Source organism: Vulpes lagopus, chromosome 1 (assembly GCF_018345385.1).
Source record: "Vulpes lagopus strain Blue_001 chromosome 1, ASM1834538v1, whole genome shotgun sequence".
Lineage (NCBI taxonomy): Eukaryota > Metazoa > Chordata > Mammalia > Carnivora > Canidae > Vulpes > Vulpes lagopus.
In genome coordinates, this window is record NC_054824.1 from 152736941 (window position 1) to 152755143 (window position 18203).

General features: G+C 38.2%; 1 protein-coding gene across 2 annotated transcripts in view; it reads left to right on the plus strand.

Moving 5' to 3' along the window:
• The window catches only part of PLD5 (phospholipase D family member 5), a 406064-nt gene that overhangs the window by 355355 nt on the left and 32506 nt on the right, over positions 1-18203 (plus strand). For both annotated transcript variants that reach the window (XM_041726811.1, XM_041726818.1), the window contains one exon: positions 9245-9381. In XM_041726811.1, the coding sequence (XP_041582745.1) occupies positions 9245-9381 (137 nt within the window). The remainder of the gene's footprint in view (positions 1-9244; positions 9382-18203) is intronic.

An 18203-nucleotide genomic window follows, 5' to 3' on the forward strand; every position in this document is an offset into this window, starting at 1 on the left:
TGTGCTGAATATTTTGAGAGACTGACAAACTGTTTTCCAAACTGGATGACCCATTTTACACTTCTCCCAGCAACAAATGAGGGCCACAGTTTCTCCACCTCTTTTCCAATGCTTGTTTTTTTCTCTTATTTTACCCCTCCTAGTGGGTACGTGTATGTGAAATGGTATGTCACTGTGGTTTTTATTTGTATAATTTAATGTATTCATTGGCCATGTGTTTATCTCCTTTTCAGAAATGTCTATCCATTCCTTTGCCCACTTTTCAAATTAGTTTAATTGGATTTTTATTATTGAGTTGTAAGAGTTCTTACACATTCCACATATAAGTCTTTTATCAGTTACACCTTTAGCAAATATTTTCTCCCATTCTGTGGGCCATCTTTTTGTGTTTAATATATTTTAACTTACATGTTTTGGGGATGGAGTATGGACATTTTAAAAACCAGGAAACTGTGTGAGATACATCAGAATCTGCTAAGGCAAGTATTAATAAATATGCAAAACAAGTTATGTTCATGTATAAGGCACTAATTTATCTAAGAAAGAAACACATCACCTAGAAGCAGGTGTATGAGAGCACTTGAGTGGTAAAAAGTCATCACAGAGCTGAAACAAAGAGAAGGATCTGTTTTCCTTCCCCTTCCCATAATAAAGGAGTACACAGTATAAGGCTCAGAAAATTAATTCAGGAGCAGTAAGAGGGAAACTTAACAGCCTTCTCTCTAATTAAACTATTGGAACTAGTTAACTTCCTCTGCTGGATCAGTAGATCATTCTTTGTGTTGTTGTTCATTCACTTACAGCTTAAGCAAACATTTCAAACCCACCAGTATATCCAGATAGTACTTTCAAAGGAACACTCTGAAACATATTGTCAAGTACCACCATGCCCCAGGGCCGAGGGGACTGAAATGCATGAGCATTTCCCTAATAAACACACCGGGCACTTGCCGTGCTCTAGGCATTGGGTTAGACAATGGGAACATGGGAAACAATACGGCAGGCAAGTAAATTAAAAAAGCTGTTCCCACATGGATGGACATACCTAGTGTGAAGCATCTCCATTGGGAGTGGAGGCTGAGGAGTTACACAAACCTGCAACACTGATTAATTTAAGAAGCACTTTCATATTCAGTCCACAAATACTAATATGTAACATGTGCTAGGAGCAGCATGGCACAAGGTACTGGAGATATACAACTCCTAGTGCAGAAGCACCTGGACAAATGAATGCAACACCATGTGACACATGCTAGAATGAAGCTCCACAAAGCAGGGATCTTCTTTTGATCACTGATATATGCCAGTTGGCTACATTAGTGCTGGAGCATTGGCAGTCACTTAGTAGAATTTGCTGAATGAATGAAAGCAAGAACAGAAGTGAGGCACTGAGCCCAGCCAGGGAACAGGCCATGCCCTGATATAGGCAAACCAATGTGAGAGGTGTGTTCTGTAATTACCCCCCACCCCCCCGCCTTAGGCTATGAGGCTCAGCTAGTGAAAGGAGCAAAGCCAACGTTCTGCAAGCTATAAATGCTGGAGCCTGGCTTGTATCACCAAAAAGCACAATGTCCAGACTTGGAGGATAAGACCATGTGAAGAGATCAATGACTCTATGCCTCATTTTGTTCCTCCCTGAAACCAAAACCTAGTTTTTGCAACACACAAGGAAGTCCATGAAATTCCTGAAAGAAAAACATGGATGTTTGGCATGTCAGAGCTGGCTCAGGCTCTCATCTGGAGCTAAATAAGCCCCTCAGCTTCTCCATGCTAACCTGAAGAACATTTTTTTAAATACTTTTTTATTTATTTGTGAGAGGCAGAGACATAGGCAGAGGGAAAAGCAGGCACCTTACGGGGAGCCTGATGTGGGACTCCATCCTCAAACCCCGGGATCATGCCCTGAGTCGAAGGCAGGTGTTTGACTGCTGAGCCACCCAGGTGTCCCTACCTGAAGAACATTTAAAGCAGACCCAACAGGCCGAGGGAATTAAGTAATTTCAATATTGAATGTATTGATGGAGATAGAAAAATGAGTAAAATACAATTCCTAAAATCAAGTCAGTGAAAATCTAGGTAGAGAGATGAGGCAAGTACGAGTAATTACCAGTTTGAATATGCTAAATAATATCTCATATAAATCATATTATGGGATGACAGAGAAGGGAGAAGGAGCCTCTGGGTGGGGAAAAAAGTTTCATGGAGGAGCTGGTACTTGCTGGAACTTAGAGCATAGGACTCTGATAGACAGGACTAGGGAAACCTGGGCCAGAAGTGCTGGCAGGAGCAAATACTCAGGGCAGACAGATGGGAGCCAGGCCATTATTTCACTTTGGGGCATGGAGAGCATGGTAGCCAGCACAGGAAGGAGGCAGAGAAACGGGGCGGGGGGGAGGGGGGGGCAGGGCACAGAGGGCCATAGATACAACCCTCCAAATGAGTTCAGGCTGGATTCCCAGACACCAGAATGCTGAGCATGATGTGTGTGTGTGTGTGTGTGTCTGTGTGTGTCTGTGTATTTATATCATAGTGGTGATAAGGAAATGGTGGTGTAAAAGCCCCAGCAAAAAGCACTAGGCTCTGGATGGAAGGAACAGCAGTCAAGACTAAGAAGGAGACATAGGAGACATTGTAAAAGCAGGAGTACCTGTCTTGGGGACAGATGGTATATCCATGATGAGTGTGCTGGGGAAAGGATATAGGATCAGTACTGGGTTTTGTTTGTTTTATTTTTTATTGCTGTTTTGTGGGGGTTTTGTTTGTTTCTGTTTCTTTTATGTTTTTTCATGAAAGGTGTTTTTTTGGCATATTTTTTTTTTACTCCTTTTTTTGTATATTTTTTTATTGGAGTTCGATTTGCCAACATATAGTATAACATTCAGTGCTTATCTTGTCAAGTGCCCCATTCCGTGCCTGTCACTCAGTCACCCCATCCCCCTGCCTACACCCCCTTCCAGTACCCCTTGTTTGTTTCCCAGAGTTAGGAGTCTCTCGGGTTTTGTCACCCTCTCTAATATTTCCCACTCATTTTCTCTCCTTTCCCTTTCACTATTTTTTATATTCCCCATATGAGTGAAACCATATAATGTTTGTCATTCTCCAATTGACTTACTTCACTCAGCCTAATACCCTCTAGTTCCATCCATGGCAAAGCGAATGGTGGGTATTCATTGTTTCTGATGGCTGAGTAATATTCCATTGTATATATATTGTATATATAGATCACATCTTCTTTATTCATTCATCTTTCGATGGAAACCAAGGCTAATTCCACAGTTTGGCTATTGTGGACATTGCTGCAATTAATATTGGGGAGCAGGTGTCTTGGTTTTTCACTGCATCTGTATCTTTGGAGTGCAATTGCTGGGTAATAGGGAAGTTCTATTTTTAACTCTTTGAGGAACCTCCACACAGTTTGCCAGAGTGGCTGCACCAGTTCACATTCCCACCAACAGTGCAGGAGGGTTCCCCTTTTTCCACATCCTCTGCAACATTTATTGTTTCCTGTCTTGTTAATTTTCACCATTCTCACTGGTTGAGGTGGTATCTCATTGTGGTTTTGATTTCTATTTCCCTGATGGCAAGTGATGGGGAGCATTTTCTCATGTGCTTGTTGGCCATTTGTATATCTTCTTTGGAGAAATTTCTGTTCATGTCTTTTGCCCATTTCATGATTGGATTGTTTCTTTGCTCTCAAGTTTAGTAAGTTCTTTATAGATCTTGGATACTAGCCCTTTATCTGAAATGTCATTTGCAAATATCTTCTCCCATTCTGTAGGTTGTCTTTTAGTTTTCTTGACTGTTTCTTTTGCTGTGCAGAAGCTTTTTATCTTGATGAAGTCCCAATAGTTCACTTTTGCTTTTGTTTCCCTTGCCTTCAGAGATGCAAGAAGTTGCTGTGGCCAAGTTCACAAAGGGTGTTGCCTGTGTTATCCTCTAGGTTTTTGATGGATTCTTGTCTCACATTTAAATATTTCATCCATTTTGAGTTTATCTTTGTGTATGGTGTAAGAGAATGGTCTAGTTTTATTCTTCTGCACGTGGCTGTCCAATTTTCCCAGCACCATTTATTGAAGAGACTGTCTTTCTTCCAGTGGATATTCTTTCCTCCTTTGTCGAATATTAGTTGACCATAGAGTTGACGGCCTATTTCTGGGTTCTCTATTCTGTTCCATTGATCTATGGGTCTGTTCTTGTGCCAGTACCACACTGTCTTAATGATCACAGCTTTGTAGTACAACCTGAAATCCGGCATTGTGATGCCCCTGGCTCTAGTTTTCTTTTTCAATATTCCCCTGGCTATTCAAGGTCTTTTCTGATTCCACACAAATCTTAAGATTATTTGTTCCAACTCTCTGAAGAAAGTCCTTGGTACATTGAATGTGTAAGTTGCCTTGGGTAGCATAGACATTTTCACAATATTTATTCTTCCAATCCATGAGCATGGAATATATTTTCATCTCTTTGTGTCTTCCTCAATTTCTTTCAGAAGTGCTCTGTAGTTTGTAGGGTATAGATCCTTTACCCTTTGGTTAGGTTTATTCCTAGGTATTTTATGCTTTTCGGTGCAATTGTAAATGGGATTGACTCCTTAATTTCTCTTTCTTCAGTCTCATTGTTAGTGTATAGAAATGCCACTGATTTCTGGGCATTGATTTTGTATCCTGCCACACTGCCGAATTGCTGTATGAGTTCTAGCAATCTTGGGGTGGAGGCTTTTGGGTTTTTATATACAGTATCATGTCATCTGTGAAGAAGGAGAGTTTGACTTCTTCTTTGCCAATTTGAATGCCTTGTATTTCTTTTTGTTGTCTGATTGCTGAGGCTAGGACTTCTAGTACTATGTTGAGTAGCAGTGGTGAGAGTGGACATCCCTGTCGTGTTCCTGATCTTAGGAGAAAGGCTCTCAGTGTTTCCCCATTGAGAATGGTATTTGCTGTGGGCTTTTCGTAGATAGCTTTTTCTTTTAAGATGCTTTTTTAAGATGCTGAGGAATGTTCCCTCTATCCCTACACTCTGAAGAGTTTTGATCAGGAATGGATGCTGTATTTTGTCTAATGCTTTCTCTGCATTTATTGAGAGGATCATATGGTTATTGTTTTTTCTCTTGTTGATGTGATGTATCACGTTGATTGTTTTACGGGTGTTTAATCAACCTTGCATCCCGGGAATAAATCCCACTTGGTCATGGTGAATAATCTTCTTAATGTACTGTTGGATACTATTGGCTAGTATCTTGCTGAGAATTTTTGCATCTGTGTTCATCAGGAATATTGGTCTATAATTCTCCTTTTTGGTGGGGTCTTTGTCTGGTTTTGGAATTAAGGTGATGCTGGCCTCATAAAACGAGATTGGATGTATTCCATCCCTTTCTATCCTTTGGAACAGTTTTAGTAGAATAGGTATTGTTTCTTCTTTAAATGTTTGATAGAATTGCCCTGGGAAGCCATCTGGCCCTGGACTTTTGTGTCTTGGGAGGTTTTTGATGACTGCTTCAATGTCCTCTGTGGTTATCGGCCTGTTCAGGTTTTCTATTTCTTCCTGTTCCAGTTTTAGTAATTTGTGGTTTTCCAGAAATGCATCCATTTCTTCTAGATTGCCTAATTTATTGGCGTATAGCACTCATAATACGTTTTTAAAATCGTTTGTACTTCCTTGGTATTGGTTGTGATCTCTTTAATTCATGATTTTATTAATTTGAGTCTTTTTTCTTTTCTTTTTAATAAGGCTGGCTAGGGGTTTATCTATCTTATTAATTCTTTCAAAGAACCAACTCCTGGTTTTGTTAATCTGTTCTACAGTTCTTCTGGTCTCTATTTCATTGAGTTCTGCTCAAATATTTATTATCTCTCTTCTTCTGCTTGGTGTAGGTTTTATTTGCTGTTCTTTCTCTGGTTCCTTTAGATGCAAGCTTAGCTTGTGTATTTGAGTTTCCTCCAATTTTTTGAGGGATGCTTGTATTGTGATGTATTTCCCTCTTAGGACTGCTTTTGCTGTATCCCAAATATTTTGAATGGTTGTATCTTCATTTTCATTAATTTCCATGAATATATTAATTCTTCTCTAATTTACTGGGTGACCCATTCATCTTTTAGTAGGATGCTCTTTAACCTCCATGTGTTTGAGTTTCTTCCAAATTTCTTCTTGTGATTGAATTCTAGTTTCAAAGCAAGTGGTCTGAAAATATGCAGGAGACAATCTCAATCTTTTGGTATTGGTTGAGACCTGATTTGTGACCCAGTATGTGGTCTATTATGGAGAAAGTTCCATGTGCACTTGAGAAGAATGTGTATTCAGTTGATTAGGATGCAAAGTTCTGTATATACATCTGTGAAATGTTTGGTCCATTGTATCATTTAAAGCCCTTGTTTCTTTGGTGATGTGCTGATATCTGTCATTTGCAGAAAGTGCCATGTTGAAGTCTCCTACTATTAGTGTATTATTATCTAAGTATGTCTTTGCTTTGGTTATTAATTGATTGATATACTTGGAAGCTCCCACATTAGGGACATAAATATTCATGATTGTTAGGTCTTCTTGTTGCATAGACCCTTTAAGTATGATATAGTGTCCCTCTTCATCTCTTACAACAGTCTTTGGGATAAACTTTAATTTTCTGATATGAGGATTGCTACCCCAGCTTTCTTTTGAGGACCATTTAAATGGTAAATGGTTCTCTACCCTTTCATTTTCAGGCTGAAGGTGTCCTTAGGTCTAAATTGAGTCTCTTGTAGACAGCAAATAGATGGGTCTTGCTTTTTTATCCAGTCTGAAACCCTGCATCTTTTAATGAGATTATTTAGCCCATTCACATTCAGAGTTAACTAATGAAAGATATGAATTTAATGTCATCATAATACCTATTCAGGCCCTTTTTTGTGGATTATTTCTTTGGGCTTCCTCTTTCTTTTACAGAGTCCCCCTTAATATTTTCTGCAGAGCTGGTTTGGTGGTCACATATTCTTTCAGTTTCTGCCTATCTTAGAAGTTCTTTATCTCTTCTATTCTGAATGAGAGCCTTGCTGGATAAAGTATTCTTGGCTGCATGTTCTTCTCATTTAGGACCCTGAATATATCCTGCCTGCCCCTTCTGGCCTGCCAGGTCTCTGTGGAGAGGTGTGCTGTTAATCTAATATTTCTCCCCATATAAGTTAGAAATCTCTTGTCTCTCGCTGCTTTAAGGATTTTCTCTTTATCTTTGGAATTTGCAAGTTTTGCTATTAAATGTCGAGGTGTTGAATGGTTTTTATTGATTTGGGGGGGGGCCTCTCTATCTCCTGGATCTAAATGCCTGTTTCCCTCCCCAGATTAGGGTAGTTCTCAGTTATTAGTTGTTTAAATATGCTTTCTGGCCCGCTGGCCCTCTCAGCGCTCTCTGTAACCTCAATTATACATAGATTTTTCCTTCTGAGGCTGTCATTTATTTCCCTTAACCTTTCCTCATGGTCTTATAATTGTTTTCTCTTTCCTCAGCTTCCTTCCTTGCCATCAACTTGTCTTCTATGTCACTCACTCTTTCTTCCACCTCATTAACCCTCATCATTAGGATCTACAATTTGGATTGCATCTCATTTAATTGATTTTTAATTTTGGCCTGATTAGATCTAAATTCTGCAGTCATGAAGTCCTTTAATCTTTTATGCTTTTTTTCCAGAGCCACCAGTAGCTTTATAACTGTGCTTCTGAATTGGCTTTCTGACATCAAAGTGTAATCCAAAATCTGTAACTCTGTGGCAGAGAGTACTGTTTCTGATTCTTTTGTGGTGAGTTCTTCCTTCTAGTCATTTTGCTCAGTGCAGAGTGGCTGTATGAGTAGGCTGAGTCAAAAGTATCAACCACAACCTAAGTAAATTTCACCCTAGATGATTCTTGCTAGTAGCAAAAACCCTTCTCTCTGTAGCATTCCAGCTCTTCTCTCTTTAAATCTCAGGACAAAGTTGTAGGTTTTCAGGATGATTTCAATGTTATCTAGATAAGTTGGTGGACCCAGGTGAGTTGAGGACCCCTACTCCTCTGCCATCTTGCCCCCTATTTTTACTGGCATTAGTTTTTTAAAAGACTTGGAAGCTTATCCTCATTCCAAAAGAAAAATAATTTAAATGATCAAAAACTCAATCTGATAGTCACCTGCCAAGAATACTTTCTGAGCAGGAATGCCTAGAGGGTCTCTGGCCTTGAAGAGCCTCCTTTCATGTCTACCATGCTCCACATCTGTCTTGATTGGGCATCCAGAACAACCACTTCACCTTCCCTCTGTCTAATCCAGGATAGGGATTCCTACCAGCACAGTATGGGGAGTTTCTGAGCCTTGGAAGAGGGACTCAATATTGCCACTGAAGGCAGTTCCAGAAACCTTGTATTCAGATTTTTTATAAAAGCACCCCTCAGATTATATGCGCCCCTGCACTTACCACTGCACACTGCTGGTCAGGGTAACACAGCAACCATGATAATGCTATTTTCCGTCCTGTGTGGTGAGAAAACAATGAGAAAACCCAACTATGTCTTTCTCTTTCTACAGCAACTTCATCCAAGAATATCTTATTTTTATAAGATGGAAACCACCTTGAGCAACATGAGAAAGACGTCTCAAGTACAATTTGCCTCTTTGTTTATTTGCTTGAGTCTTTGAGAATATCTTCCTTTCCTATCTCTCCTAATGAATTTGGGCATTGTAATAACTTACTTGGTTTTTCCTCTAGAATTACTGATCACCCTTTCACTCTTCTTCCTGACTTGATGACTGATTTGGGGAAAGAGAGAGAGAGAAAAAAAAATAAAACAAAATTTAGATTCTGTGTCTTGACCATTTTCATGGCCATATCACTTTTCTAATGAAATGACTTTTTGAGTGAATTAGTTCCATATGTGTATATATGTATCATATGGTAACACCTGAGAAAATTAGAAGCTCTCTGCACATAGGGTGTTCTTCAGAGTCCCCTAAGTTTAGAGTTAGAGCTCCCTCTGAAAATCAGAGGTGTAGTTGGTATTGAAAGCAAGAATTCCTTCCCAAAACAGATCTAAAGGACAGACTTGAGACCTATCCTACCACACCTTGATCTAAACATGCCTCAAATATGATAGGATCGAATACATATTTGTCTAATCTTATACAGAATTGCAAAGTTGGTTTGCAAAAATTTACTTAAAAGCCAAGATCCGTTAAAACAGCAACAAAAAAGAGAAAGCTCCAGCTTACAAAAATTAATCCTCTAAAAGCTTGGTTTTTGTGTCTTCACAGAATTCTCCTAAACTCTTTTGCCCTAAGAACAGAAGCTTTGACATAGACGCCATCTACAGCGTGATAGATGATGCCAAGCAGTACGTATACATCGCTGTCATGGACTACCTGCCTATCTCCAGCACAAGCACCAAAAGGTCAGTGACTGCATAATTTCATCTTAGAACCCAGTCTCAAAAAAAAAAAAAAAGAACCCAGTCTTCAGGGCCAGGCACAAACTGGGACCACAGGAAACCAACATGGACACTGAAATGCTGTCAGTTCACGTTAGGTCACACACCATGCAAATAACCTCCTCAGTGTGCATTTGCACCTGACCTATGATGCATCTCCTCCTTCAGTCCCTTTGGAGGACTCAGGATCTCACCCTGCAGAAGTTCCTCAGTGCTCTACCTTATAGGCATGGGAACAACTTGAGAATGAAGATTGGGTTGTTGTCAACTTAAGGTTATTTGAAAAATATAATAAATAATAAAAATTATTTGAAAAAAATATTTCTTAAAAATTATTAGTTGGCAGGCATACCTGAAGGACATACTGGAACTGAGTAGGCCTGGTAAGACTTTCCTTCCGGGAGACATCATTTCGTTGTATTGGTGCCATTAAAGGCTAAACTTTCATATTGTTTCAAATTAAAGAAGAAGGAAACTTAGAATGAATATGTTCTTGGTTAATCCATTCCTCTATATGAGGAAGAAAGTGTTTTAAAAATGAAGGGATTTTTCAATAATTCATCACTGTTTAGGGCAAAAATACTTGAAATAAATTTGGGAGCAGAATGTGTACCCCCAAATCATTACATGTATGAATGCATCGCTGGCTATGCCTCAGATATTTCTCACTTTCACTTTCTTGCTGGGAATGCAGAGATTTGGGTGCTTGTGTTTTGAATAACTCATGTAATCCAGGAAAAGTTTTCAAAGTGCACATTTCTGGGAGTATAATCTGAGACCTTTTTAATTTGGAAAATTACAATTTCAAAATAACCATTTACTGAGGTAAAATGATTAAGCATGCTCTCTATTGCTTGAATACTTTTCATGATGCCAACCTCACATATGCATAATGTGCAGCTTCTTTATGCAAATAGCTGTAGGATTGCGAAAGCATGTTTCTCCCAGAAAGTGATCTCCCATCATGACAGTCAAAAAGCATTTTAAGCTGCAAAAGAAACTATTAAAACACTTTTACTTTAAAATATGGTACATCCCTTGAATATTCATAGGTTTTTACCCATATATTTTTACATGTTTTCTATCCCTCCTTTTCATTTTTCTCCTGTTTAATGTGTATTTGGTCTGATATTTCATTTTAGATGTCAACTTCACTTTGGGAAAATTTTGAAACATAATAGATAGGTTTTGCCTGATTTTTCCATTATTTAGAATGAGAATAAGGTCAGGTTTATGGACTTATGTTAATTTGGGATTATGATTTCTTAGAATTGACAAACTTTCATTCCATGAAGTCCCATGAACAAAATTAAGATCCATTGTGGCCAGGGGAGAAGGAGTTAGCATGGAGAATCTAAAATATCTTGGAAATGCAAATATTAGATAAAAGGAAAAGAATGTAAAGAACTGAAAACTCACCTGAAATTTTTCATTTGTGTTATTAATCTACCATTTCAGCTGTTATTCAGAAACAGTTCTTTTATCATAATTATGATATCTCAGACCTGCCACTACTTTCAAGGGTTCTAATGAAAAGTCATCAGAGATATAAGAAGTAGTTTAAATGTCCAGCTTATAATTAAATCCCTCTCAAGAATGAAAAAAAATTATGAAAAAAATTTAAAAGTCACCCTGGCTGCTTGTCTTTATATTGGCCTGAGGAAAGTTTTCAGGAGTGAATTCCACTTGAATAAACAAATAGACATTATCAAATATCAGTGTGTTAATATGCTACAGACTTTTATTTATTTTTAAAAACATATTTTTTATTTAAATTCAATCAACTAACATATAATGTACTATTAATTTCAGAACTAGATTTTAGCCATTGTGACTGGTGTGAGGTGGTATCTCATTGTGGTTTTGATTGTATTTTCTTGATGTTGAGTGATGTGGACCGTTTTTTCATGCATCTATTGACCATTTGTTAATCTTCTTTGGAGAAATGTCTGTTCATGTCTTCTGCCCATTTCTTGACTGGATTATTTGTTATTTGGGTGTTAAGTTTCATAAATTCTTTATAGATTTTGGATACTAGACCTTTATCTGATAAGACATTTGCAAATATATTCTCACATTCTGTCAGTTGTCTTTTTTTTTTTCCTACTGTTTCCTTTGCCATGCAAAAGCTTCTTATCTTGATATGTCTTCTAAGAAGTTGCTATGGCCAAGGTCAAAAAGGTTGCTGCCTATGTTCTTCTCTAGGATATTGATGGATTCCTGTTTCACATTTAGGTCTTTCATCCATTTTTTTGCCTATTTTAGTGTCTGATGTAAGGGAAGGGTCCAGTTTCATCCTTCTGCATGTGGCTGTCCAATTTTCCCAACACCATTTGTTGGGAAGAGTCTGTCTTTTTTCCATTGGGTATTCCTTCCTGCTTTGTTGAAGATTAGTTGACCATAGAGTTGAAGATCCATTTCTGAATGTTCCATTGATCTGTGTGTCTGTTTTTCTGCCAGTACCATACTGTCTTGATGATTACAGGTTTGTAACAGAGATTGATCTCTGGAATTGTGATGCCACCAGCTTTGATTTTCTTTTTCAATATTCCTTTGGCTATCTGGGGTCTTTTCTGGTTGTATACAAATTTTAGGATTATTTGTTTCAGCTCTGTGAAAAAAAGATGATGGTATTTTGATAAGGATTGCATTGAATGCATAGATTACTGAAAGTAGCATAGACATTTTATTTAACAGTCTTTGCTGTTCCAATCCATGAACGTAGAATGCTTTCCCATTTCTTTGTGTCTTCCTCAGTTTCTTTCATAAGTGTTCTATAGTTTTCTGAGTACAGATCCTTTGCTTCTTTGCTTAGCTTTATTCCTAAGTATCTTATGTTTTTTTGGTGTAATTGCAAATGGGATCCACTTGTTAATTTTTCTTTCCTCTGTCTCATTGTTAGTGTATAGAAATGCACCTGATTTCTGTTCATTGATTTTATATCCCACTACTTTGCTGGATTCCTGTATTAATTCTAGCAACTTTGGGGTGGAGTCTTTTGGGTTTTCCATAAGAGTATCATGTCGCCTGCAAAGAGTGAGATTCTGACTTCTTCTTTGCCAATTCAGATGCCTTTTATTTCTTTTTGTTGTCTGATTGCTGAGGCTAGGACTTCTAGTACTATGTTGAAAAACAGTGGTGAGAGTGGACATCCCTGTCGTATTCCTGTTAGGGGAAAAGCTCTCAGTTTTTCCCCATTGAGAATGATATTCACCGTGAGCTTTTCATAGATAGCTTTTATGATGTTGAGGTATGTTGCCTCTATCCCTACATTGTAGTTTTAATCAAGAAAGGATGATATGCTTTGTCAAATGCTGTTTTTAAGATTTTATTTATTCATGAGAGACTCAGAGAGAGGCAGAGACATAGGCAGAGGGAGAAGCAGGCTCTCTTTGGGGAGCCTGATGAAGGACTCGATCCTAGGACTCTGGGATCATGACCTGAGCCAAAAGCAAACGCTCAACCACTGAGTCACCAAGGGGCCCCCACATGCTTTTATCTGCATCTATTGAGAGGATCATATAGCTCTTGTCCTTTATTTTATTAATGTAGTGATTGATTTGCAGATGTGGAACCACCCTTGCAACCCAGGCATAAATCCCACTTGGTTGTGGTGAATAATCCCTTTAATGTACTATTGGATCCTATTGGCTAGTATTTTGGTGAGAATTTTTGCATCCATGTTCATCAGGGATATTGGTCTATAATTGTCCTTTTTGGTGGGGTCTTTGGTTTTTGTTTTGTTTTGTTTTTTGTTTTTTGTTGTTTATTTTTTTTTGAGCCATATGTGCCTCAGTTTATTTTTTTTTATAAATCTATTTTTTATTGGTATTCAATTTGCCAACATATAGAATAACATTCAGTGCTCATCCTGTCAAGTGCCCACCTCAGTGCCTGTCACCAGGTCTTTGGTTTTAGAGATCAAGGTAATGCTGGCCTCACAGAATGAGTTTGGAAGTTTTCTTTCCATTTCAATTTTTTTAAATAGCTTCAAAAGAATAGGTATTAGTTCTTCTTTAAATGTTTGGTAGAATTCTCCTGGAAAGTCATATGACCCTGGACTCTTGTTTGTTGGGAGATATTTTTATTACTGTTTCAATTCCCTTGATATTTATGGGTCTGTTCAGATTTTCTATTTCTTCCTGTTATTTTTTGGTAGTTTTATGTCACTAGGAATGTATCCATTTCTTCCAGATTGACTAATTTGTTGGCATATAGTTGCTCATAATATGTTCTTATACTTGTTTGTATTTCTTTGGTGTTTGTTGTGATCCCTCTTCTTTCATTCATTATTTTATTTATTTATGCCCTTTCTCTTTTCTTTTTATTAAGTCTGGCCAGGGGTTTATCAATCTTATTAATTCTTTCAAAGAATCAGCACCTAGTTTCATTGATCTATTCTTTTGGTTTCTATTTAATTGATTTCTGCTCTAATCTTTATTAAGTCTCTTCTCCTGTTGGGTTTAGTCTTTATTTGCTGTTTTTTCTCCAGCTCCTTTAGATGTAAGATTAGGTTGTATATTTGAGACCTTTCTTGTTTCTTGATAAAGGCATATATTACTATATACTTCCCTCTTATGACTGCCTTTGTTGCATCCCAAAGATTTTGAACAGTTGTGATTTTATTTTCATTTGGTTCTATGAATTTTTTATTCTTTTTAAATTTCCTGGTTGATCCATTCATTCTTTAGTTGGATGCTCTTTAGCCTCCATGTATTTGAGTTCTTTCCAAATTTCCTCTTGTGATTGAGTTCAAGTTTCAAAGCATTGTGGTCTAAGAATATGCAGAGAATGATCCCAATCTTTTGGTATTGATTGGAACCTGATTTGTGACCTGGTACGTGACCTATTCTGGAGAATATTCCACGTGCACTCAAGAAGAATGCGTGTTGTTTTGCTTTAGGATGTAATGCTCTGAATATATCTGTGAAGTCCATCTGGTCTACTGTGTCATTTAAAGCCCTTGTTTCTTTGTTGATCTTCTGCTTAGATGATTTTTCCATTGCAGTGAATGGGGTGTGAAAGTCCCCTACTATTATCCTATTATTATCAATGTGTTTTGTTAATTTTGTTATTAATTGGTTTATATAATTGGCTTCTCCCATGCATAGGGCATAAATATTGACAATGGTTAGACCTTCTTGTTCAGTAGACCCCTTAATTATGATATAATGCTTTTCCTCATCTCTTATTACAGTCTTTGGTTTAAAATCTAATTTCTCTGATATAAGGATTGCTACGCCAGTTTTCTTTTGATATCCATTAGCAGGATAAATGGTCTTCCACCCTCTCATTTTCAATCTGGTAGTGTCTTTGGGTCTAAAGGAGTCTCTTATAGACAGCATATCAATGAGTCTTACTTTTTATCCTACCTGATGGGCAGTTAGCCCATTTACATTCAGAGTAACTACTGAAAGATATGGAATTATTACCGTTGTATTATCTGTAAAGTCACTGTTTTTGTACATTGTCTCTGTTCCTTTCTGGTCTGTGTTACTTTTGGGCTCTTTCTCCATTTAAAGGATCCCTTTAATATTTCTTACAGGGATAGTTTAGTGATCACAAATACTTTTAGTTTCTGTTTGTCCTTTTTCTTTCCTTCTATTTTGAATGATGTCCTTGCGAGATAGTGTTTGGCTGCATTTTTCTCATTTAGCACCCTGAATATATCCTGCCAGTCCTTTCTAGCCTGCCAGGCCTCTGTGGATCTGCTGCCAGTCTGATGTTTCTACCCTTGTAGATTACAGATCTCTTGTCCCAAGCTGCTTTCAGGATTTTCTCTTTGTCTCTGAGATTTGCAAGTTTCACTATTACACATTGAGGCGTTGACCTCTTTTTATTGATTTTTAAAGGAGGCTCTCTGTGCCTGCTGGAACTGTATGCTTATTTCTTTCACCAGATTAGAGAAGTTCTCCACTATAATTTGCTCCAATATACTTTCTGTTCCTCTCCCTCTCTCTTTTCTCTTCTTCTGAGATTCCAATTATTCTAACATTATTTTGCTTTATGATATCACTTATCTCTCCAGTTCTCCCCTGGTGACCCAGTAGTAGTTTATCTCTTGCTCAGTGTCTTTTTTATCCATCATTTTGACTTCTATATCACTAATTCTCTCTTCTGCCTCCTTTATCCTAAAAGTTAGAGCCTCCATTTTTTATTGCATCTCATTAATAGCCTTTTTTATTTCATCTTAACAGACTTAAAAAAATATTTTATTTATTTACTCATGAGAAACAGAGACAGAGTGAGAGAAGCAGAGACACAGGCAGAGGGAGACACATGCAGGAAGCCCAACATGAGACTCAATCCCGGGACTCCAGGATCACACCCTGGGCCAAAGGCAGATGCTCAACTGTTGAGCCACCCAGGCATCCCTTTTATTTCATCTTGATTAGATTTCAGCTCTTTTATTTCTCTAGAAAGGGGTTCTCTAGTGTCTTCTATGCCTTTTTTTCAAACCCATCTTTATAATCATTATTCAGAACTCTAGTTCTAACATCTTACTTATATCCATACTGATTAGGTCCCTGGCAGTCAGTACTGCCTCTTGTTCTCTTTTATGAGGTGAGTTTTTCCATCTTGTCATTCTGTCCAGAGAAGAACAGATGAACAAAAGAACAAAACACTAAAATGGCAACAACAACCCCAGAGAAATATATACTAGACAAATCAGAAGAGACCCAAAGCTGAAAAAAAATTAAAACTAAAAAGAGAGAGTGAATATAATCATACAGGTGAACAGAACAAAGCAATACACTGGATCATGTCTGTATTTTGGTCTGTTTGTTAGAAAACTAGATCCCAAAATTGTAAAGAAAGAAAAACTTATAAAGGTACAAAAATAAAATTAGATACATTGAAAGGATAGAATGTAACTGTAAAAATGAAAATTAAAAGGCAAAAAAACAAAAGGAAGGAGTATAAACAGACAGGGAAACAGAACAAAGCAATACACTATAACTTGAGTGTATTTTAGTCTGTTTGTGAGAAGAAACTACATCCCAAAATTATAAAGAAAGAAAAGCTTATATACACAAAAATAAAACTAACTACATTGAAAGGATAGAATGTATCTGTAAAGATGGAAATTTAAAAAGACTTTAACAAAGAAAAAAAAAGAAGAAGAAAAGCGAGAGAAAATATGATCAGACAGGTGAAAAGAACAGTGTGATACACTGGATTCTGGGTGTATTTTGGTCTATTAGAATAAACTGCATCCCAAAATTGTAAAGAAATAAAACTTATACTATGCAAAAATAAAATTAAATACAATGAAAGGATAGAATGTAAGTGTAAATAATAAAATTTTGAAAGATTTTTTTTAAAAAGAGGTGATAACATAAGAAATTGTTTGAAAAAGGGATCCCTGGGTGGCGCAGCAGTTTGGCACCTGCCTTTTGCCCAGGGCGTGATCCTGGAGACCCCGGATCGAATCCCACGTGGGGCTCCCGGTGCATGGAGCCTGCTTCTCCCTCTGCCTGTGTCTCTGCCTCTCTCTCTCTGTGTGACTATCATAAATAAATAAAAATTAAAAAAAAAAAAAGATTTGAAAAGAAATTGTTTGAAAAAGAAAAGAGGAAAAAAATAAAATTGCAAGACTAAAGACTTGGTCTTGGCAGGATGCTCCCTCTGATCCTCTGGGGGAGGGCCCTGCTGTGCTGGTTCTCAGGTGTCTTTGCCCTGAGTGAAACTGCACTGCCTTTGCCAGGGGGCCAGGCTGAGTAACCCACTCTGGATTGCTCTAGGTGGCTTTTGTTCCCTGAAGGCTTTCCATACCGCTTTAGAGGATGAGTGTGAAAAAGGCTACCTCCCAATCTTCAGTCCTGGAGATGAAAGCTCGGAGCCCCACTCCTCAATGCACCCTCAGGGTAAAGCACTCACTCCTGTCTCCCTGGTCTTCATCTGCACTCTGTGGTCACCCAGCCTGTGACCAAGCATTTCTATGCAACCCCCTTTCATGTCTCCAAACCCTGCAGACTGTGGCAGGGTATACCCACACCACTCCTTCCGGGGGAAGAAAGGGTATCCCAGTGCAGTTCTCCCACTTGCTGGGCCCCTGCTCAGAGAGAAGTCACAAGACCATGCCCCAGTCAGAGGTTTATGGCAACACCCAGCTGAGAGCCCACTCCTGGGCTCACTGATTGCAGCTGGCTTCCCTGCCGCAATGCCCACTCAGGCACCCCTTAGGCACAGGTCTTCCTATGACCCTGAGGATCCTGAGACCACACTGTCCCACATAGGATTCCACCCTGCTTTGCCAACTGAGCATCTTTCAGGCGGGATATCCCTCATTGGAGAAGACTTCTAAAAGTTCTGATTTTGCACTCTGTTGCTTTATTACTTCCCAGCACTGGCTGATGGAGACACCCCCTCCCCCTTCAGTCTATCTTCCCATATATCACCTTGGATTCACTTCGCCTCACCTCCTACCTTGCAGAGGTAGGCTTTTCTGTTTGTAGAGTTGCAGCTATTCTTTTCTTGGAGCTCTGGTTGAGTTCACAGATGTTCAGAATGATTTGATAGATATTTACTTGCATTCCTGGGACCAGACAAAACTGAGGTCTCCTACTCATCTGTCATCTTGGACTCCAAAGTCCAAACTTAACTTTTAGTGTACACACTGCTAAACATCCAAATGAAAGGAAAAATTCACATGCTCCCAAAGTAGAAACAGTTGGTATCATGTAAAAAAATATACACACCATCATTTAGCAATAGTATTAGAAGTAACTTCTACTTTTCAAAGAAGTAGGAAGTGAACAGAATAATGATATGTAGCTAAATAG